General features: G+C 44.6%; 1 protein-coding gene across 3 annotated transcripts in view; it reads left to right on the top strand.

The window, feature by feature from the left end:
* Positions 1-5,437, top strand: part of Znf462 (zinc finger protein 462) — a 131,931-nt gene extending 126,494 nt beyond the window's left edge. For all 3 annotated transcript variants that reach the window (XM_076845723.2, XM_076845722.2, XM_076845721.2), the window contains exons 12-13: positions 2,418-2,541; positions 4,177-5,437. In XM_076845723.2, the coding sequence (XP_076701838.1) occupies positions 2,418-2,541; positions 4,177-4,387 (335 nt within the window). In that variant the 3' untranslated portion in view covers positions 4,388-5,437. The remainder of the gene's footprint in view (positions 1-2,417; positions 2,542-4,176) is intronic.
* Positions 5,438-22,345: the final 16,908 nt, after the last annotated feature.

Below are 22,345 nucleotides of genomic sequence, written 5' to 3'. Positions count from 1 at the left end.
CATCTGTGCACTCCAAGGAGAACACTCTGGGAGAGGATGCTTCTGACAGAGGGTGTAAAGGCTTCTTGTGCTTCATGGTGCTGTGGGGCTCTGCCACTCCTCTTCAGGAAATAAATTATTCCTCATTGGATATTAGGACTCCTCCTGGTGTCCAAAACTGTGCACATGCGCACATTATTTTAGAGGCGATAAGCTTTACAGAGACAAAACCCCTTCTAGCCCTTCCTTTCCCGGTGGCTCATAAATAAATAAATGGAAATTAGAAGAAATGACAGTTGGGATACCTGTGGGACAACAGGCTCATTGTCCCTGCTTGTTCAGCTTGGTTGCCCCTTTTTCAGTCGACTCCGTAGCATCAGACAACAGATTGACTTACCTTGGAAAGTGTGCTGTCCACATTCACAAACCTTAACCACTGGCGGGGAAAAGTCCTAGAGAAACATATTCCTCCAGAGGTGGGCAGTCTTTCCTAAGTGACTTCCAGCCACGTCAATGGGAATGACAAGCCTAAACATTCCCTTGCCTCTCACCCACCCTGCAAGAACAGCCTTCTTTGTCCCGTCACCTTTGAATAGACCTAGAATCAATTTCCCACCTTCACTGCAGATTCTTGCCCGTCAGACAATAGCCTCGGGGTGTCTTTGCCAGACTTCTGGGTTGCAGGAGCAGAGGGCGGGAGGTGGTGTTAGTGTAGCTCTCAGGCTGAGGGAGAGCTATTTGAAGTGTGACAGGTAATGAGTGGCCTCCTCCTTTGAGGATGAAACTTAGCATTTGCCTTTGGAAAGAACAGATGAGTGGCTTCATGTTTCCTGAGGGTGAAGGAGCAAATGCACCGAGAGCATTTTCCTCGGTGGCAATTTCGCCTTTCATCAGATACCCTCAATTTAGGGAGTTCACTGCCTCCTTGCTACCCATTCCCAACCTCCTTTCCAAACACTGAGAGCTGGAGAGGGGACTCAACAGTGGGCCTGCCCAGGGTGCAGGGAGGGAATTTGAAAGAGGGGAGAAGAAATCAAAATGAACCCGAGGCAGATCCTCCCGCCCCGCCCCCTCTCATTATGCAGTCGGGGAGGAGTCAGGAAGGCATTCTGTTGATTTCTTGCCCAAGATAATCCCTGCTAAGGAATTAATGCGCAGAGCAGATGGTGCTGTCTCATTTCCAATGAAAAGAATCAAGGAAGATAGTCTGTGCAATTATTTTTAATGGCTTGTGTGGTGATCTTCTTAATTTGTGAGAAAATGTTTCATCTTTTGTGAAAACCGGCCCCGTTCACACAGCTCTTTGTGCCGGAGATTAAGGCATCTCAGAGCTCCTATCCTGTTAACATCGTCCTGAGGATGCTGTGAGATGGGTCATTTCCACCAGGAGACGGCTCCCTATGACATCTCGTGTGTGTGAGCCCAGAGTGGTCAGGTACCGAGAGATGATCAGCATTTCCCCACACACAGCTCTCACTTGGCCGTGTGGCTCAGAACCATCTAGTCCTGCTGTTTATTAGTCCCCTGTGAAGATGTGGCCTTGTACGCTACAATGAAACATAAGTACGCCCTTGGAACTTACGAGAGCCTGAAAGCCATATAAGCTGTCGTCTTTGAGTGTGCCAGGATGTGTGGCCTGGAAACAGCCAGCTGGTTACTTTTATCAGACCCCTAACATGTGCGCAGCACCGTGAAAGAAACAGAACAACTAGTATTTGGTGTTTATGACAGACCCGTCCAGACCTTTCCAAAAAGGTCTGTAGAGCCCCCCATGTCACTGAGGAGTAGGTGGCAGTCACATGCCCAGGACCCTGGAAAGCCTGGCTGGGGCATGCTTTCTCATTCAGGTTGTCTGGATCCGTGGTCATACCAGGTCCTTTCCTTGCCAATCTCATTCAGGACTCCCAGCCGCCCTGTGAGGTGTTCATTATGCTCTCCATGGAACACGTGGAACAAGGGAGGAAAGCCCTGGGGTCTATAGCCGTGACCCAGTTGAGTGCTTTGGGTCACCTCTATTCATTTTAGTAAGAAAAGATAAACCTGTGTCAGGTGGGAAATAAATAGGTTCCACATTGTGGGGCCTGATGCGGAGCCTACATAGGAGGGCGAGGCTAAAGAGAAGAAAATGCTCAGGTGCCTTTGGAATGGGCAGAGGGGACATTTCTGGCAAGAAAACCCTGGACTATTTGTGATAGAAGCTGATGGGGTGGGTGTGAGAAAAGATGGGGAGGCTTGGGACCCAGAGCCAGTAGCAGTTCCGGAAAGCTGTTCAAGAAATGCCCCCCTGGGAAACCCGAAGACAGGGTGAGGAGCCTGGGGATTGCTTTCACTGAATGGCCTTCCAGGCCAGGGGGAGGTGTTCCCAGGGAACGGAGACCCACCTTGACCTCCCCCGACTCCCATAAGACACTGGTAACACGTGTGCTTTCTCTTTGCAGAGCTGATGAGATTTGGTAACTGTGGGACTCCAATTAACACTGAGAAGCGTTTTCCATGTGAATTCTGTGGACGGGCGTTTTCACAGGGCTCTGAGTGGGAGAGACACGTGCTGAGACACGGCATGTAAGTGGAGACATCCCGACAACACCATTGTCCAAAGTGAGAGGGTAGGAGGGAGGCCAGGCTCATGCATTCCTTCCCTCCCTCCCTCCCTCCCTCCCTCCCTCCCTCCCTCCCTCCCTCCCTCCCTCCTTCCCTTCCTCCCTCCCTCCTTCCCTCCCTCCCTTCCTCCCTCCTTCCCTCCTTCCCTTCCTCCCTCCTTCCCTCCTTCCCTTCCTCCCTCCCTCCCTCCTTCCCTCCTTCCCTCCCTCCCTCCCTCCCTCCCTCCCTCCCTCCCTCCCTCCCTCCTTCCCTCCCTCCCTCCCTCCTTCCCTCCTTCCCTCCCTCCTTCCCTCCCTCCCTCCCTCCCTCCCTCCCTCCCTCCCTCCCTCCTTCCCTCCTTCCCTCCCTCCTTCCCTCCCTCCCTCCCTCCCTCCCTCCCTCCCTCCCTCTTCCCTCCTTCCCTCCCTCCCTCCCTCCCTCCTTCCCTCCCTCCCTCCCTCCCTCCTTCCCTCCCTCCCTCCTTCCCTCCCTCCCTCCTTCCCTCCCTCCCTTCCTCCCTCCCATGATCTCCCAACACAATGTTGATCCCTCCTTGCCAACTTTCTAGGTCGTGGGAGGAGAGGCAGTTGTGAGGAAGGGACCAGGTTTCTCCTTCTCTGTTGGTTTTTTTTTCCTTTTTTTTTTTTTTTTGATTTTTTTTTTATTATTAGTTGTTCAAAACACTACAAAGCTCTGTTGGTTTTTTAAGTGGCTATCCAGGCACAAGTCAGAGAGGGGAGAACCATCATTATGAATGACACACCCCAGGGCAGCCTACAGGCACAAGTATGGTGTCTGCTCCCGCCAGCATCCCTTTAGTGTGAATCAGGGTGTAGACATCTGGCTTTTGTCCTGCCTCTGTGACTGGCCATTCCCTGAGTGCCTCGAACTTGCCTTTGCCCTGTCTCAAGGTCAAAGCCAGCTTCTGCCTTCCTCCCAGGTCATTGAGAAGCACGCCTGTCAGATACTTCCAAGATCATAGTCTTAAAGTTGTCCCCTCTCCAAGGTACCTCTAGCTCACCAAACAGAGAAGCTGAGATTTGGTCCTTCCCTGAGGGAAAAAAAAGCCCCAAAACACTGAGTTTGGCAACTTAACAGAGAATTTATCTAGCTTCCCAAGATGTGTGCAGGTTCCAACTTCAGGTTTTTACTTTTTGGTTATTTCAGCTATTTGTTACTGGTCCCGTTCAGTAAATCTTTTAGTACCTTTTTGTCTTAATAAATATAGTCAATCTCAGAGTTTCTGGGTTCACCTGATAAATGTGAGCATGCGGCAGTTCTTGCTGTTTTACCACTTTTGACTTTGTGGAAGAGATAACCTAAAATTATTATGTTCATCTGGAAACAAAACACGGTGTAATTGAAACACAGTACAATAGTGGATATTAATGTAAGTCCAGATCTTTAAGATATGGAAGTAGTTGACCTCAGTATTACAGATAGCAAGGCCCTTCTTTGGCAATGTAGTTATATATTGTAGCCCTGTTCAAAGGAAACCCCAAAGGCTTTTTAGGATGGTGGAAATAGAGACATGAGGGGTTTTTTTATATTTAATTAGGAAAAGCCTATATACTCATCTGTCTCTTCCATGCGTGTTTCCCCCACCCCTTGCCCCAGGGCATTGAATGACACCAAGCAAGTGAGCAGAGAAGACATCCTCCCGAAGGAGATCGTGGAGGACAGTGTCAAGATGCCCTCCATAGAGGAAAAGGAAGATGACGACGAGCCAGTTGGAATAGACTTTTCCCTAAAGAGTGAAACAGTAGCCATCTGTGTAGTAGCTGCCGACAAATCTCTCCTAGAGAATGCAGAGGCCAAAAACGAATAAGAGTTTGGTGAAATTCTTAATCAAACCTTACTTGAACCGTGATGAAAAAGTGGGAGGGCCGGCGTGGGCTTGAGAAGGGGGGGGACAGAAAAACGAGAAGACAGAACAAAGCTGCTTTTTAGGACTGAACAATCTATTTTCAAAGCACTGGTACCTGTGTGAGTGAGTATGTAAATTAAAGTTATTTAAATGGTTGGAATATGTGGCTCCTTTTCCATCACTCCATCTTTTTCTTCGGGATCTTCACCATGGAAGTTTTATTCATGGCGGATATGGAAGCACCTTCGTGGGCACGGTGCGCTCCATGGCGGTCTTGGACAGTGTGTGCAAACAAGCTCCGGAGACAGTACAAGACTTCTCATAGGGAACAACTTTTTTGACGCACAACTTTCGGTGCGTTTTTCTAGTTTTAATACCTTAAGCTTTTTCAAGACCTAACTGCAGCCGCTTTGGGAAAAAAAAAAAATAAATAATAATAATAAAATAAAACAACAAAAAACAAAAACAGAAAACAAAAAAAAAACTGCTTTGCATAAAACAGTCACCTGTTTCCTAGTACCTCAAACTTAACCAAGGGAATTCTCTGCATTTGTCAGTACTACCTGTCGTCCTTGTGGTTAAATGTAGAGAGAACTGCTGGGCAAGATGGTGAATGGAGAAAAAAAAAAGAGTTTTAAAGAAAGGAACACAAATTGTGCTTAAAATCCCCACGTGGGTTTTATTTCTTAAAATACTGTGATTTTTTTAATTATTTTAGTAAAAAACAAAACAAAAAAAAAAGAAACAGACTTTAATTATTAGATAACTGTTTGTGAATTGTCATCCTTTATTCCAGGTAAGCTGTTTATTAGTGTTCGACTATAATTTAGCATTTGGTAGATCCATGTGAGCTGATTTTAAAGTGCTCGAGCCGTTTCGTTCGCCACGTTTATTTCCTATCAATTTGAGTGTTACAAACACAGCACAATTCAGTTTTTTTCATATAAATTGTTTCTTTTTGTGTGTTTGTTGTTATTGTTGTTTTAATTTGGGGGGCAAGGGAGATTTAGTTTTTTGTGAATAGGAATGTTTTTATTTTAAACATGAAAATAACAAAGAAGTTAACTTTTTTTTTCTTTTGTTCATTTTTTTTTTTTTTTTTTTTTTTTTTTTAATTTAACTAAAGAACCAAACTTTCGGCACAGCTATGCAGCTCGTGGGCCAGAGAAGAGGTCCTCTTCACCCTTCTGTTGCTTGTCAAATTAACACATTATCCGTCTCACACCAATAATTTCTGTTAGGATGGGCTGGCTTTTGTGTGTGATTTTTTAAAAATCTGTGTTTTTGTTTGCCTTGTGTTTTGGGGGGTTCTCATTTATTTGGGGGGGGACGAGGGGATGTGCTGGAATCCCATCCCTTTGGTGAGAGTGGACAAGAAATGACATATATCCTACAAGGAGCCTGGAGAACTACTTTTTTTTTTTTTTTTTTTAAATCTAGCTGCCAGCTGCTGTTTCCCCATATTAGCGTCTTCTGGAGGGAGCAGCTTAGACTAAATCTAAGTCTACATTTGTTCTGATTGTGAACAAAGGGTTTCGTTCCAAAAAGTAGAGAAGAATTTTTCTTGAAGCCTAGGTTTGTAGAAGCCCATGTGTGTGTTAGCTTGGTTGTGCATGGATGCGTGCGTGTGTGTGTGTGTGTGTATGTGCGTGTACACACGTGTGTGCGTGAGTCTTGGTTTTCATGTTTTTGTTTTTGTTTTTTTTTTTTTTTAACTTGGAAGGGTTGGGGGAGGGGGGAGGGAAGAAAGGGAAGGGGGATTGCTGAGATGACAGTGTCCCACACAGCTTCAAATGAAATCCATGGAAAGATGTTGCATTTGTGGAATAAGTGCTTACTTGAAAAGCATGTTCTTCTTTTATTTTCTTGCTGTTAAAAAATTTTTATTTGTAGGACTTTAATTTAATTTTTTTTTTTTAGGGATGGGGGCCATCATGTGGAAACCAGAAAATGGGGAAAGTGTGGACTCTCTAGACAAAGATTCATTTTGTGTCTATATTTGTTTTTAATTGGCCTCATTTCAAATGTATTAAACAGTTCCATACCTGGATTGGGTGTTTGTAATGATTACCAAAAAACAAACAAAAACAAAAAAACAAAAAAAAAAAAAGGAAGAAAAAGGAAAAAAAGAAAATAATTGTGACATGCTTTTATCACTACTTTATTTTTCAAATAACATGTAAATATTGTAATCCATTGGATTTTGTTTTGCTAACCTGTTAATAAAAATATGGGACCATTATCCTTTTAACAAGGCTAGAATGTCATTTTTTTTTTCTTTTTCAAACATATACCTGATATTTTGTGGCCGCACATTTTGGATGCATTATTATAATTCTGTTGACTGTAATGACATAGAATTTACAACATTTTTTTGTTGTTGTTGTTGTTTAATTTATACAGAGGACATTTTTTTTCAGAGCTTGAGAGAAGAAAATAAATAGCAGAATGATAACCTATTGACTACAATAATCAGTGTTTCCCGATACTTGGTAAAAGATGAGGGAGATTCTGAGTCCTTGAAGCCAAGGGTTTAAAAACAAAAACAAAAACAAACAAAAAAAAAAACACAAGTAGGTTATTCAAGTTGTTTGCAACATACATTTTGTAATGAAATGTGAGAAATTAATAAAGAATTTTTTCACATGTGTTTATGTCATCTGTTGTAAATCATTTGTGGATATGAATTCCTTCCTTCAGATAGCAAGTGTAGAAATGATACAGCATTGCCTTTCAAAGCTTGTGCACGAGACGTATTTCAACCTGCTGAATCTACACAAGTGTGAACAGCGGAGGTAAAATCAAGGTGAGGTGTGGGCTAGAATTCTAAAATGCTAGCATTTCCACATCAGGTATCCTCACAGAATGGGAGAATATTATGGAGGGAATGTTTTCCATCAAAATTGTGAATCAGAGTGATGTATGAAGCTTCCAAGGAACAGCCAGTGCTGAGGCGAGTTTATAAGCATAGTCATTTTCAAGTAACTGCAAGTCACAGCCACTTGGAGGATTCATGTCACAGTGTTGTCCCCCTTAACAGGAAAGCTTCAGTCACTATCTGACTGTGCATCCTGCACCAAATTATTACCATTCACTTATTTTTTGAGCTACCGTGTTGTAAAGCAAAGAAAAAATTAGTTATGAAACCTAGAAGAGCAAATTAAAATCAACAGTGTCAGCTGTTGCACTCAGAGCTACCCAACACTCTGCCTCCACCAGAGTCCTAAGAATGGCTGGCAATTTGTTCAGAGTTCATTCTAAAAACTTGGTTCTCACCCTTCCTCATTCTTTGTGTCTCTTTCACTGGGGGAGAGCTAAAAGACAAGACTATAAAGGTGACCCCCAAAATTTGATAAGTCAGGGCCCAGAGGGAAAAATGATTCAGTGGCAAAGATGATGGAGGCAAATGGAAAAAAATGCATTCCATGAGGCCCACGTAAGCCACAGATGTGGCTGAGCTTGTCTACCAGCAAGAAAAAAAAAAAAAAAAAGGATCAATCAATTATTAAATGCTCAAGAGAGAGCCTGTTCTAGGAATGCTAGTTGAAGTCTCTCCTGTTTCCATAAAGGAGAGAAGGTAAGTCAGTTGCTGAGATCTTGGGGGTGTTCTGCCCATCACTCAAATGCCTCAAGTAGGAAGCAGCACACCTCACCAGAGTTGGTCAGAGCTGACAAAGGCCATCTCTCTATAGGAGAGAGGCAAAACAGGCTTTGGTTCTGAGACTTTTATGGGGGAAATTCAGGAATCACAGTTGGGTGGGTCCTAATGCAGGTGGTTAAGGGTGGTATTGGTAAGAGGGCTCTTGGGCAGAAAAGGGAAACTTTTTCCTTAAGATGGCCATCCAGATGCTACGCAAGGAACTTATACTTGGGAAACCACAAGACGCTGGTCTTATGCACTTTGTCAATTCCTTTTAGCAAGTCTTTGGTGCTAGCTCCTGTATAACAACAAGCAGGGCAGACATACGTGGGTGCGTCTTGATAAATAGGATGAGGGTGGAGACGGAGAGAAGTAACCACCACAAGACGCTGAGTCTTGCTGGATGCTTTGGTCCTTCTTGTGACACTTTGACTGCAATTCTGTGATGACAATGACAACCCTGGGGGAAGCAAGCTGTTGATGGTGAGTGTGGGTTTTCTGTCCACCTAGGGGAACACTGGATTCAGGGAGGCATGTATGAAATCGGCCACTCACACACCGTCTTTAGTTCTAAGCTCAGCCAAAATTCCTGTAGGATAAGTTCTTCCCTTGTGGCTCTCCTTATTCACTATGATGTCACACTATTATATCACAGCTCTCAGAGGAATAAGCTTAGCATAATACCTCTCTTTTCCTCTGCACAGATGAACCAAATGATGGAGTTTTAAGGGTCGGCCAAGCATTGACCTTAAGAATTTATTTTTTTTAATGTATGTTTAAAATTATTAATGTGACAGTTTTAGAGGAAACATCAAAGTTCCTTTACTATCTCCCACATTCTAATTCAGGGATGTTTTCTACCCCTTTCATTCCTGGACATCTTTTACATGCCTCTAATCATGGTCAACAATTTCATAACATGCTCTTTTTCACTTCTTATTATAAATATTTTCCATGTTGCTATAGAGTCTTCACAACTAAAAACTACACAGAGCTCCATAACACATTGGATAGAAATACATGAGTATAATTTTTAACTCCAGAATGTTATTGAACATTCAGGTTCTTAAATTTTTTGCAATATTATAAATAATCATTCAGTCCAATCTTGCCTGTGTATTTCTCACCTACCCTGACTATAGATCATTTCACTAAAATGAATCCTCAGAGGTGCAATTAACTTTCAAAAAGGCATTATCAATTTGTACAACACCCGCCACGAATGGAATAACTTAATCATGATCTTGGACTTACGAGGGGAAAGCAGAATGTGCAACATGGTCATGACTGAGGCGTCTAGACTCAGATCACCTAGACTCAGATTTCCCCCACTGACCCACTTAGTGTGTGATCTCAGGCAAGTTATTTAAAGCCCTTTGTACCTTCGTTTCTTTATTTGTGAAAATATTGCAATATTCAACCTTGCATCTTGCTTTGTTGCTATTTTTTTTAATTTATACATATTTCAGCACAGTCAAGTTATTCATATCTGAGAGGCCAGACTTGGAGATTCAGCTGTCCTTAAAACAATGTAGAGTCTTTAAAAGAGTCTGCTTAATCAGAGGGGAAGATGTCTTACCCAGTTTGATCTGGCCCAGGACCTGACCTTGAGCTATCATGCCCAAACTGATGGCAAGCACCAAAGATAAATTGTTAATGTGGACTCCACTTGGAGTTTACAGGAGCGATTTACAAAACAATAAAGTGATTTGGAAATATGGAGGAGGGAGGGGACTGGCTGCCTCAGGGATTGGCGACAGGTGCAGTGGAGAAGCAGGTCCACTGAACAAGGTGGACTAACTGGTGTGGAGCCTCCGCCAACAAGAAAAAGGGACAGAGAAAGGGACATTAGAGGTGAAACAGGTCAATCTGGTATCTTAGGTGTGGCAGGTGGCATTGGGTGACCTGATTAAGGAATACCAAAGAAGGTTCATCAGGGAGTTCATGAGGGTCTTGAATGCCAAGCCAAATAGTTTCAATATAAAGGTGTGAAGGAGCCCCTAAGTATTGTAAACTCAGTGAGGAATTTTAAGCAAGGGGTCTACACACATCAGATTTCAGATTAACAAAGAATGTATTTGTGTGGTTGTTGGTCGCCCTGCCCAATATTGATCATTTCCATTTTTCTTATGAACACAGTGGAAGCCTGATTTTAATTGGAATGGTAATGTACCCAGTTTTTCAAAACACATTTCTTAACTGCCCTTGCAGCTAGGAGTACCATGAGTCACAGTTCCGGCCAGTGAAATACAAGTGGAAGTCTATTGAAATTCTCTGAGATTTTCTTCTTTCCAGTTTAGATTCCAGCTCTTCCTTCATGTTTCTTTCTTCTCCCCTCTACCACCCGTCCGTCTCTCTCTCTCTCTCTCTCTCTCTCTCTCTCTCTCTCTCTCTCTCTCTCTCTCTCTCTCTCTCTCCCCCTGGAATTTCTTCTGGAATATTGAGCAGCCATCTTGCAACTACAGATCAAGAAGAATGGGGAATTGAGAGACTTTCACACATACCATTGGGTGGACCAGCAAGTTGAAGGAGGCCAGGTCTCTAAGTGCATTGTGGGTGTGCTCTGGGAGCCTGGATTCACCAGCCCTGAACTTCTGGTCCTGAGCTGGGGATGGGAGAGGGAAAGGTATTTGCTGTTTGGGGTTTTCCTGTTATTTGCAATGTAAAGCAGTTTGTAACTGCTGCAAAGCTATCACCAGCTGGAGTAAGGACGGGCTCACTGAGAGAGCCTCCTGGGTGGAAAGATCCCACAAAGGTAAGAAGAAGATTCTGCTCTGTATTGGCTGAGCTCAAGCTGGTAATTTCTTGCTGCCTTTGGAAGGACTTCAACCCCGGCTGTCACATTATGTCAGAGGAGCTATAGGATAAGGCCCACTTACAGGCTGAAAATAAAAGGAGCTGCAGTGTTCTTTCCCACCTCCCGCTCTCCTCTGTCAGCCTCAAGTGCAGAAGAGATAGGAAATGAGAGAGAAAGTGTCAGTGAGAAGGTCCCCCAATCTCATGCCCAGGGTGGCGTAGGGAACAGTGCTCCATCTCAGGGGCCACGAGGTGCCGCCAAGTGTCAAGCTTATTATCTCCTGAAAATGTCAGTCGCTTCCCTTTCTCCCTCTTTCTGCTTCCTGGTCATGCATGAACTGAGCACCTACACTCTGCTATGGTCCTTCCGCACGATGTTCTTCCTCTTCTTGGACTCAGAGCAATGGAGCCAGCTGACCATAAACTGAACTTCTGGAACCATGAGCCAAAATAAACTTCTTCTGCTCCAAGTTGTTCTTGTCAGGTGTTTAAGTCACAGTAACTAAAACTGACTGGCACCCTTGGTATAAGGATTCATCACTCCAATTTCTCCCTTTGACTTGAAACCATCACCTTCTCTATCTTCCTTTTCCCCTTCTCTTCTTCTCTAAAGATACCAGTTATTGGATTTAGGAACCGCCCTACCCCATGATGATCTCATCTCATGATCCTTAATCACATTTGCAAAGAGTCTTTCGGAATAAGTTCATATTCACAGATTCCAGGTGAACATATCTCTGGGGTAGGGAATCACACTTCAACCCACTATAACCCTAATTAACATCTGAAGTCACCACTACTGTTAGTCCCATTTGACAGATGAGAAGGCTTGGTGAAAGGTTAGGTCAATGCCAGGAGTCATAGCTCAGGCGAGATGGAGCCCTGCAAGATGGAGCCAACCTGCATCCTCGTAACTGCCACCCCATGTGCTTCCCTTTGTCTTCCTCGTTTTCGTCTCCCTAGCACCATGCACAGAACCTGGCCCTGAATCAGGACTCAGTAAACGTCTGAGGAAGAGATGGATGGATGGATGATGAAATGTTCTCCTCTCCCCCACCCCCCACCCAGCTCAGGCTTTCGGGAGCTGAGACACATTGCTGTCAGATGCAGCTAGCCTTTTTAAATTCAAATATATTCCTGTTGATACCAAGTGTTAGTTCTCATCTGATTTGGCATCGATGTTACATTTTCTTTCGGAGCTTGATATTGCTTTTTTAAATATCTAAGTAAAAATATGCAGCTTGGTAGATGAAAAATGTCTTTGTCTACGATTCTAGGCTCTCTGAGAAAACGCACCGAGGACCAAACACCAGCACCCCTCCAAAGATCACCTTGACCCTTCTCCTCCTCTCTTGCTCAGAGGTGGAAAGCAAAGGGATGGAGAGATCTCCTGGGTCTAAAAATCAGACAGCAGCGTGGCTGCCCTGGAGTGGGTGGGGCAGAAACCAGGATCGTCTGTGGTGGGTGTGGAAATGTAGGGTGGACATGTAGGGTGGGCATGTAGGGTGGACATGTAGGGTGGACATGTAGGGTGGACATGTAGGGTGGGCAGTGTCAACATTCTCCCTTGTGAGAGAAATGAGGCAAGAGTGGAGCAGGAACTTGGGAGAGACAGGGCAGAGGACTTTTTTTTTTTTAAATAGAAATGACTTGGACATGTTGATTACCCAGGAGGGAAGGAGCTGCATTCTCCTGACTGGAGAACACATGATGTGTCCCAGGGAACCACTGGGCCAGTGGCTCTGGAGATGGGGTCGGGGTGTGATGGAGTGTTAACAGGAAAGGAAACGTGCTGTCCCTGCACCTTGGAGGTGGGAGGTACAGGACCTGATGAGCCTTGTCTTAGAGGTGGGATCCCAGGTGGGAGGTGGGGGACCAGTTGTAGAGAGCTTACCAGCCAAACAGAACTGAAAAAAGTTGGCTACCTCTCTGTTCTCCATACAACAGAACAAGCTCACTCAGAGGGGCTGGGGCTTAGACCTTTTGTTAGGACTTCCTTCCCAACACCCCTCCACAAACACCACCACCACCACCTAATAAAAGAGAGACAGAGAGTCCCTCTAGGAGTCTGAAGGGACACTTCCTTTCCCCGCCTACTTAATTATCTGGCTTTTTGCATTAGGGCTGCAAAGCAAACTTGCCTTGTTCCTATTCGCAATTTCTCTCTTGAGCTTGCTCCCATTAATGAAACAGCTTAGTTTGATTTAGCTAACTGCATGCATGACTTCCAAAAACCACATCACAATGCAGGAGGAATGCAGCTACAGCAGCTTAACCACATTGTTTAAAGAGAGGAGCCGGCAGCCGCAGCGCCTCCGAAATCCATTTAAGATGTGTGAAAACATGAGATTGAAATTCTGACCTTTTCCCTGAAGCTGAAAGAGCCTGTTCCAGAAAGCTGCTTGGGAGACTGCAGCTCCAGGCCTGGGCCCATCCCACTCACTCCCAGGGCTCTACCTCCCTGGGCGGCCCTTGGAGGAGGGAAGTCCTGCCTCTGTCTGCACTCTCCTGACAGGGGAATTCGCCTAGAGGCAGCTGGGCATTTTGGAAGGAGAGGTACTGTTTAGGGAAGGGTCACCAAGGCCAGAGGAGGACAGGGCTCATCAACGGGCCAAGAGCAGAAAAGAGAAAACCCTCCCCAGGACTGGGGGTCCCGGGTCTGTCATCGTCCACCGCCGTTACAGACGTGGGCCAGGAAAGGCTTTCCACCCTGCTGCACCTTCTGAGGTCAACCCGGGTGCCAGGGTGTCGAAGGCCTTTGGCCAGGAGGAAGGGCTCCAGGATGCAGATCGACCTGACTCAGTTTCTACCCCATGTCGTGCCCACAGACTGTAGAGAACCCAATCTGACCCTGGGAAAGAGCAAGGCGCCTGGACCAGGTGGCCTTAGTTAAATCCTGACCGGTCCACTTACATGTGGAAGCCGGGCAATTAGCTTGGTCCCCTCACCCCTCAGTTTCTCCATCTGTGTTATTGGCATAGGAGTTACCGGCCCGAGAGTAGTCATGCATAGTCAGCCCCCTGCATCCATGGGTTCTACAGCCAGAGTCATGCAACCAAGGATGGGAAATATTTGGAAAAAAGGAAACTGCATCTCATTGAACGTGTAGATATTTTTTTTCTTGTCATTGTTCCCGTAGTGATATAGTACAATGGGGATTTACATGGCATTTATTTTGTATGAGGTATTCTAAGTAGTCTAGAGATGATTGAGAGCATTCAGGAGGATGTGCATAGGTCGTATCAACCACTATGCCCTTTTATATAAGAGACTTGCGCACCCATGGATTTGGGCATCCACAGGGAGTCCTGGCACCAATCTCCAACAGGTACTGAGCACAACTGTATGTTATAGGGATTAAATCATAAGGCATTTAACATAGGAATTCCCCTATAGTCTATGCTCAGTTGATTCATTTGATCAGCCTTCTGCTCATTATTATTGTGCCTGATTCTTCATTGACTCGAAACCATTGCTTCCCCATCTGTAGAGAAGGGACAACAGGTTTCTACCCTTAAGGAGGCTTAAGATAAAAATAGATTAGGGCAGCAAAGATGCATGGTCAATGGAAGGCCCCTGATATGTGGCCACTGGTTTAATACATCACCTACCACATTTACAGATTTTTTTCACTTGTTGATCTTTGAAAAAATGTAATGGCCTGGATTTCTTCAATGAAAAGTGGGTATAGAAGGTCAAGATCGATAGAGCTTCTAGTGCGGGCTCTAGGGTCAGGCAGATCTGGGCTGGGGCGTCATATCATCTTCTTACTGGCTTTGAGACCTTGGATGGGTTACTCAACCTTTCTGTGCCTGGCCTTTTCATCTATAAAAGGAGACCAATAGTATCTACTATGAAAGTGCCATGGGAAAAGGTAGTATCCAGGCCAGAGGAGGGCCACAGAGTCTGAAACAAATGTTCCTTGTTGGCCCTTTGTTATATTCCTACACCGTGGGCACACCTGGCCTCTTCTAAGGATGCTCGGTGAGTGTTTGCAGGTTGACTCATCAGAAAATGAGGGAGAAGAACATCAACACTGATTTCTGAAAGGAGTCGCGGCTCACGGGGACCTCATGGTTTCACTTTTCAGGTAGCACTCTCAAACATTAATATTTTTTTCTTAATGCAATTCTCTTCAAGTCTTTTAAAAACAAAAGTATTGTTCTACAGAATGCTTTCTTGCAGGTGCAGAAATTTCTCGTTCTTTCAAAGTTCTAGCCAGTTACCCTGCATCTCATATCTACTGTCCGCCCCAGACCCAGGGGACGGATGGCCGTAGTTTGGCCAAAGCAGCAGTGGGAAGATGTCTTGTTTCTATTAATCATCCTAAATCAGTTATTCATTCCGACTAGAGACAGAAATAAAGTCAGTATCCTGGTCTAAATAAACGTTGCAGGATCCTTGCTTATAAACCTGGTAAAGAGGCTAGATCTGAATTGGTCTCCCTATCAGACTTAGAGAGCCCTTGGCAACAAAAGTTCCAAGCCATTTGATAATTAAAAACAACAGCAATAGCTGGACACAGTGACATATGCCTGTAATCCCAGCAACTCAGGAGGCTGAGGCAGGAGGATCGCAAGTTCAAAGCCAGCTGCAGCAACTTAGTGAGGCCCTGAGCCACTTAATGAGACCTCATCTCAAAATAAAAAAAAATAAAAAGGACTGGGGATGTGGCTCAGTGGTTTAATACCCCTGGGTTCAATTCCTGTTACCCAAAAGAAAAAAGAACTGCAACAATAATGATGATAAGTGTTAATATCAATTGAGCATGTGCTGGGTGTCAGGGTGTATACACATAATCTCAGCTATTTGGGAAGCTGAGGCAGGAGGATCACAAGTTCAAAGCCAGCCTAGACAACTTAGAGAGACTCTTTATCAAAATAAAAATACAAAAAGGGTTGGCAGAATGCCTCGGGGTTCAATCCCCAGTACTGTAAAAAAAAAAAAAAAAAAAAAAAAAAAAAAATTATCAACTGAGCAGAGACTATGGGAAAAACTAAGTGCTTTATATTATTATTTTCTTCAATTTTCTTTCTATATATTATTTTCTTCAATCCTCAGAACATGTATGTGACTTTTCTCCCTAAGATTTATTAACCAAGCACACACTGAGTGTCTAACCCTGTGTCTTCTGGGAACCAATATGCATGCACCTTTGAGGATAGAACATTCTCTACTCCACAGTCTGCAAGAGGGATCTTTCTAAAATGTCTATCTGAGCCCGTCTCTCAGGCTCAAAGCACATATCTCTCCTCCAACAGATCTCCTTACACTTCATATCTCAGCCTAAATGCCCCCTCCTCTAGGAGTGCTCCTCTCCCCAGGTCGGAAGGAACCTGCCTCCCAGGTGTTTCTGCAGCCTCCGGGCTGCCTGAGATCCATGCACCGATTACTCAGAACTGAAATGTTCTGCGCACTTGCGTGCCTCCCTCACACCACGGTGAGCAAAGACTGTGTCTCATTGACTGCGTTCCCAGGGCCTGGCACTGTGCCTGGAACAAAGGAGTCATTGATGTAGTCAGGAGGCTTTGTGCTGTGAGCACAGTAATAGAAAATCCCAGCTCAGATTCAAACTGGCTCACACAATGAGGGAAGGCACGATTTCAAAAAGTCAGAAAAAAAGTCCAGATCTACCGCGGAGCAGGATCAGTGGCTCCAGGATGTCATCGGGGGTTTGGATTCTGACCTTTTGCTCTGTCAGCTGCACCCTCACGTTGGTTCCCCTATGGTCACAGCATGACCCTCAGTGCTCCCGCTGTATTGCTTTGTAGTGCTCACCTAGAAGGGAAGAGAGAGGAAGCTCTCTCCCCAACAACGTCTATGGGACCATCCTTATAATCTAGATGGGTCGATTATATTGGTCCCCACACAGCCTCTGCTAGTTGACTGCCATCATTGGATTGTTCTGGACAAATGGGGATTTCTATCTGGAATAGGAAAGGGGTAGGAAAAAAAAAAATCTAGGTTCAATGAAGGAGAAGGAAAGATGGCGCTCTCTGGTGATGAGAACCCTTCACATAGGTGCTGAAGAACTGTTCAGCGAAGGAATAATAAAACTGAGAGCTTGGATGGGTGCTCCGAGGAATTACGGCCAATGGGAAGGGCTGAGGCTCGTGGGATGCTCCCCTGGGATCCTCTACGGGAGAACCTGTCACTGATTTAGGCAGAACAGGGTATTTCCAACCTAAAGTTTGCCTTCTCATTAATCCTTTAGCTCAGAAGGAATAATGACAAGCTTCTCTGGCCAAAGTGAGAGGGTCTCCTGGGCTTTGCAGACAACACTGTATCTCTTTGACTCAAATCACTTCCTTGACTCTAAGGTGGTGCTTCACAGACCGGCTGCTCTCGTGTTGGGGACCCAACCCCATTAGTACTCATTATTTTTCAAGAAATAGAAGTATCTGTTTGGAAACAAGAAGAGGATTGGCAGCGTCTCTTCCAAGTCTGTGTCCTCCATCTATCCAGGCTCCGTCTCAGGGAGGTGGTGAGGGCAGGTGGAAATGGGGGGCCTTCTGGAACTGCCTGGTCTGAAATACCAGCTCCGCTACTGACTTGAAATGGGCCCAAGAGAACAAGACTTGCCCTGTGTCTCTTCCTTTCCTTTCCTGTGAAGTAGGATGTTCATAATTAAGGCACTGCCTTCCCTCCCTCAAAGGAAAGGGTTTTCCCAAACTCCTCATACCCCTTGGAGAAGGAGAATATGAGTTTGGAGAAATTAAGCACTTACAGAGAAGAGAGGGTGAAATGGGGGCCACATTTCCTATGTTTATGTGATAGACATAGGAAAAGTCTCGTGACTACATACTTAAAATTATTTTTGTAAAATAGAGATAGAAAATGTCGAAGACATTTAACATTAAGACAGTAAACACTGAGAGGGGGATCCCATTAATTTCTATTTACCACCTTATGCTTATAAGAACACCAAGGTCCTCTTCTCCATAGTTTTCAGGAAGATACTGAAAATTCAGACGGCAGATAAGAGGCAGGACCCAGGTGCTTGCTGTTTGGCTGTGGCTGCTGCCTTCAGGTCTCCACCCACATCTCATTGTCTTTCTGTTGGGTTTGGTGGGCTGTTTTCTCCTGTTCCCTGGAGACCCAGACTCAAGGCACATCAAAGAACAAACCTCATGCACCATCTGTCTGCACCAGGCTGGCTCCTCCCCTGGCTCCCAGCCTCAGGGAAACACCATCATTTACCCAGTCACCCAGGAGAAACCTGCTTGGCCCCAACTCCTGCCTCACACTAGCCCCTCACCTCCAATAGGTCCCCAGTTCCGACCGTCCATCAGCCTCTGTCCATAAGTCCATCAGCCTCTGTTTTCACTCACTCCTATGCTGTAACTTCATTGTTGATCAAGACCTACCCCAACCACTTCCTGTTTGGTTTTCTCTGATCTGATCAGACCACACAAGGCAGCCCAGGGGAGGAAAATCTGACTCCATCACTCCCTGTCTCCTAACATCTCAAGACCTTCCATCTACATCTCCCGCAAAGGTCCTGCCAATCTAGGTGCCAAGTCAAACAAACCTGCGAAACCCCCCGACCACCACCATTATTACTCAGGTCCTATATATTTTCCTTGCCTTTCCACGTATCCGGCTGTGATTGCTTGAAACACTTTCCTCCACCTCTAACCTAGCTAATTCCTCTTTGCCTTTAAATAACTCACATTTAACCACTTTGTGCCTTAGGGTTCCTTCTTCCATAAAATGAGAATAATAACAGTACCTGCCTTGCAGGTACTAGAAGAAATAAATGAGTTAATCTATATAAGGCATGAAGAACTGTGCCTGGCAGTTCAATAGATGTTAGCTATTATCCTTTCCAGGTAACCTTATCCCTGAACCACACTCTCTCTGGTTCTGAGCTTCTATATTGTCCTGTACTTCTGTCATCATGACCCTTAACAAACAACTCAGATTGGATCACTAGAATTTGCATTGCTTGAGAGCATACACATGTACCTATCTCTGGAGGGCTAGAAGCATAGAAGGGACATAGTGACTTCTAGTTGAAGGGAATAAATGGTCAGGCTAAGAAACCCTTTTACCACTACCTAAAAGTCATCTGTGTTAGTCAGCTTTTCATTGCTGTGACCCAAATACCTGAAAAGTACAACTTAGATGATGAAAAGTGTATTTTTGGCTCACGTTTCAAAGATTCAGTCCATGGTTGGCTGACTCCATTGGTCTGGGTCTGAGGTGAGGTAGAACATCATGGTGGAAGAGCATGGTGGAGGAAAACTACTCAGCTCATGGTAGCCAGGAAGCAGAGAGTGGCAGGAGTTAGGGGACAAGATACAATCCCCAAGGACACACCTCCAAAGACTGTTTCCTTCAACCACGCCCCCACCTGTCTACAGTTACCACCCAGTACAGTAACCCTTTCAAATTATGAATCCATTAAATGGATTAATCCATTGATTAGTTCACAGCTCTCAGAATCTAATTATTTCACCTCCAGCATTGTCTCACATATGAGCTTTCATAGTCAAACCATGGTGTCATTCCAGATAAATTATGGAAACTCTCTAGAGTTTCTGACAAAATACCCCCAACATGTCTGGGCTTCTGCGATGGCTCCCACTATCCAGAGACAGCCCCAACAATTCACTGGATTAGTGGCACACCAGGCAGAGTTACTTTCTCCTTCATTTAAAAAGGAGAGAGAAAAAAATCATGAAGAGGAAAATTACTTAGTCATCAATGTCAATCTTGGCAAATAAACATTGCTATTACATACTCCAGAACTCAAGCAGCAACACATAATTAGGCACAGGTTCAATCAGCGGCGAGATGCAGGTTAGGTGAGGGTGTGAGTGTCTCGTTTGCACTGCAGAAGAGGAGGGGATGTTGATTTTCATGAAAACACTGTCTCAAAGGTTCCCATTAAATGAGCACATTAGTATTTTTCAGGCTCAACCTAGGCAAAACGCTTTTTTTTTTTTTTTCCTGGAAAAAGGAAGTTGTAGAGAAGTTGTAAAGATTTGTTTCTGAGTGATGGTTGCAGATTTATTAGGATTTTATTTGTTTTCTGTTTATAAAAGTAATGTATGTGCATGGTGAATACCTTGGAAAATATAGAAAACAATCAGGAAGAAAATAAAATCTCTAATAATCTTACAGACATAATCCTATCACCCACCTGATTCACTCTCTATCTGCATTTGGTAACTCAGTAAATCATCTCATCCAGTCCTGGGGACTTCAGTGCTGTCTTTATTCTCATGATTCTCAGATTAATATCTGTTGTGCTAGCCTCTCCATGAAGCTCCAGAGTAGATGTCAAAGAGAGAGAGCCTGGTGGATATTTGATGGCATCAATAAATCTCTTGCTTTCTACTCTTTCCTCCAGAAACTCTTTCCTCCTCTGATCGTCTTGATATCAGTAAATGCCACCATCAACCACCCAGTAGTTTGAGCCCCAAATTAGAAGCCATACCCTTAACCTTCATACACCTAAATCCGGGAGAGTCTTAACTCTACTTCCCAAAGACATCATAGCTTCACATCACCCAGAGTGCAAGAGGCCAATCTTTACTGCTCAGAATATTGTATGGCCAATCCCCTCCCCATTTCTTTTCTGTCTCTGTTCTTTACACAGCAGTCAGAATGATACCTGGTTATTTTCTTAAGTCTGATCCCCAAAGCAGGCTTGCAAAAATGTCAACAACCTAGGGTTCTTGATTGTATATGTACATATATATCCAGGTTGATTTACAGAAATCACCTTCCAATATTGACTGCCCCAACAGTGTCTGAGTGTCTGGATTTTAAGATAGCATTCCCAGTTGTACCATGTACTTGGCCAAGAGCAAGCTTGGATCCTTTTGTAGGTTTGCATTTTTATCTCTCCTACTGACTGAAGCCATAAGTACTCCTTTGATCATTTCATATTTACATAGAAGTATGAATTTCCAATCAAGGGGTGCAAGTGAATAAAAAATGTAACTTTCAAAATGCTTCTTTGCCCCCCTCGTAACTGAACTCAGTATCTACTTAGAGCCTCTGCGTTGTCTAATGGCAGATAACTAGATCTACTTAATTCTGGATAAACTCAGTTACTTTTCCCTGTCACTTTAAGTTTAAATTCAGCCAATTTGGGGTTTCTTCACCCCTTCCTTAGGCTCAGGACCTGAGATTTGTCTATATTGACAGAGGTGGTGGGACTTGGATGGTTTTATGGAACCCAGCCTCAGGCAGAAAAGGAGAGGGGGCCTGGTCTACAACTGTCATCTATTCTAGCTAGGACCTAAGAACTTGGCTCTATGAGACTTTTGGTTAATCCCACTTTTATCAGCTCATTGATGTCCTCTGACTCACCGTCAAATCCAGGTGTCCATGGTCCTTCATGTCCCACCCTCTTTCAGTTACAGGGAACTTTCACTCAGACCGGGGACATGGAAGACTGGAAGACCTATTTTGGACCCTCTATGCATCTTACCATTTTCTTTCTACTTCTAGGGCCCTATGCATCTCTTGGCCACCCTCGGGAAGTTCAGCACAGGTCTCTTCTTCAGGTTTTCCAAACGTCAATGTTCTATTATCTCCTGGCCTGAGATGAAGCTCAGCGAGGAGGAGAGAATTGGGATGGTGGGCTGCTCCCCAGATCCCTCCTTATGCTCAGCTGCAGGTACTGAGGACAGCTAGCGGATGGTCTCCAGCTATCAGCTCCTTCTAGATGCACAAAGCCACCATGCCCAGCTTTCCCCTGGGTGAGGTGTGGGATGGGGTCCAGACAGTTTTTGCTCTAGAGCCCCCTGCCGCCCAGGGCTTCATCAGGCCCACATCACAATTCCACTTCTCCCTCTGCCGGGTCCTGCTTTCTCCCCCTCCCTTTCTTAGGCATTAATTGCTAATCAGTATTTTGCACCTAAACCTGGTCTCAGAGTGTCACTTACAGGTTCCCTTCTCAGGAGGATTCGGTCTCCTTGGACCCCTCCCCTCAGCTCAGTCCTTGGAAACTCTGAAGACTTTATACAAGTGGATCATTAGCTTTTACATATCATCCTTGATGTCCCCCAATCTTTTGGCATTAAAAAAGCCACACTTTTGAAACTCAAAAAAAAAAAAAAAACGTTTCCTATCCACCTGTTTTCTTTGCCAGGACTTTGAAAAGGCTCTTTTGAAGCTCAGATTGAGAACTGATGCCTTTGTTCTCTTTGTTTGGCTGTGGCCCTCCTTCCTTGAGGCGATGAGCTTGAATGGCCTAGCAGCTGCTGGACATAAGTAGAAGCTTCTGTTGATACATGGTGTGGAGGTGAGTGTGTAGAGCATGGGAGGGACTGGTGTTTACAGTCTTATTCTAGCTTATCTGCCAAATACCTGATGCCAATAAAAACAGCACTCATCTGAATGAGACAGAGTAGCATTCAAAAGAATAGGATTCTGCTCTAATGTCAGCAAATATATCATTCAGATGATGAAGGTGCTGGACATGGAGATGCACACCCATGATCCCAATGACTTGGAGGCTGAGG

The sequence above is a fragment of the Callospermophilus lateralis genome, chromosome 2 (assembly GCF_048772815.1).
Source record: "Callospermophilus lateralis isolate mCalLat2 chromosome 2, mCalLat2.hap1, whole genome shotgun sequence".
In the NCBI taxonomy this organism is placed as follows: Eukaryota; Metazoa; Chordata; class Mammalia; order Rodentia; family Sciuridae; genus Callospermophilus; species Callospermophilus lateralis.
Note: the sequence above shows the minus strand (reverse complement) of the source record. Positions and strands in the feature narration are given on the sequence as shown.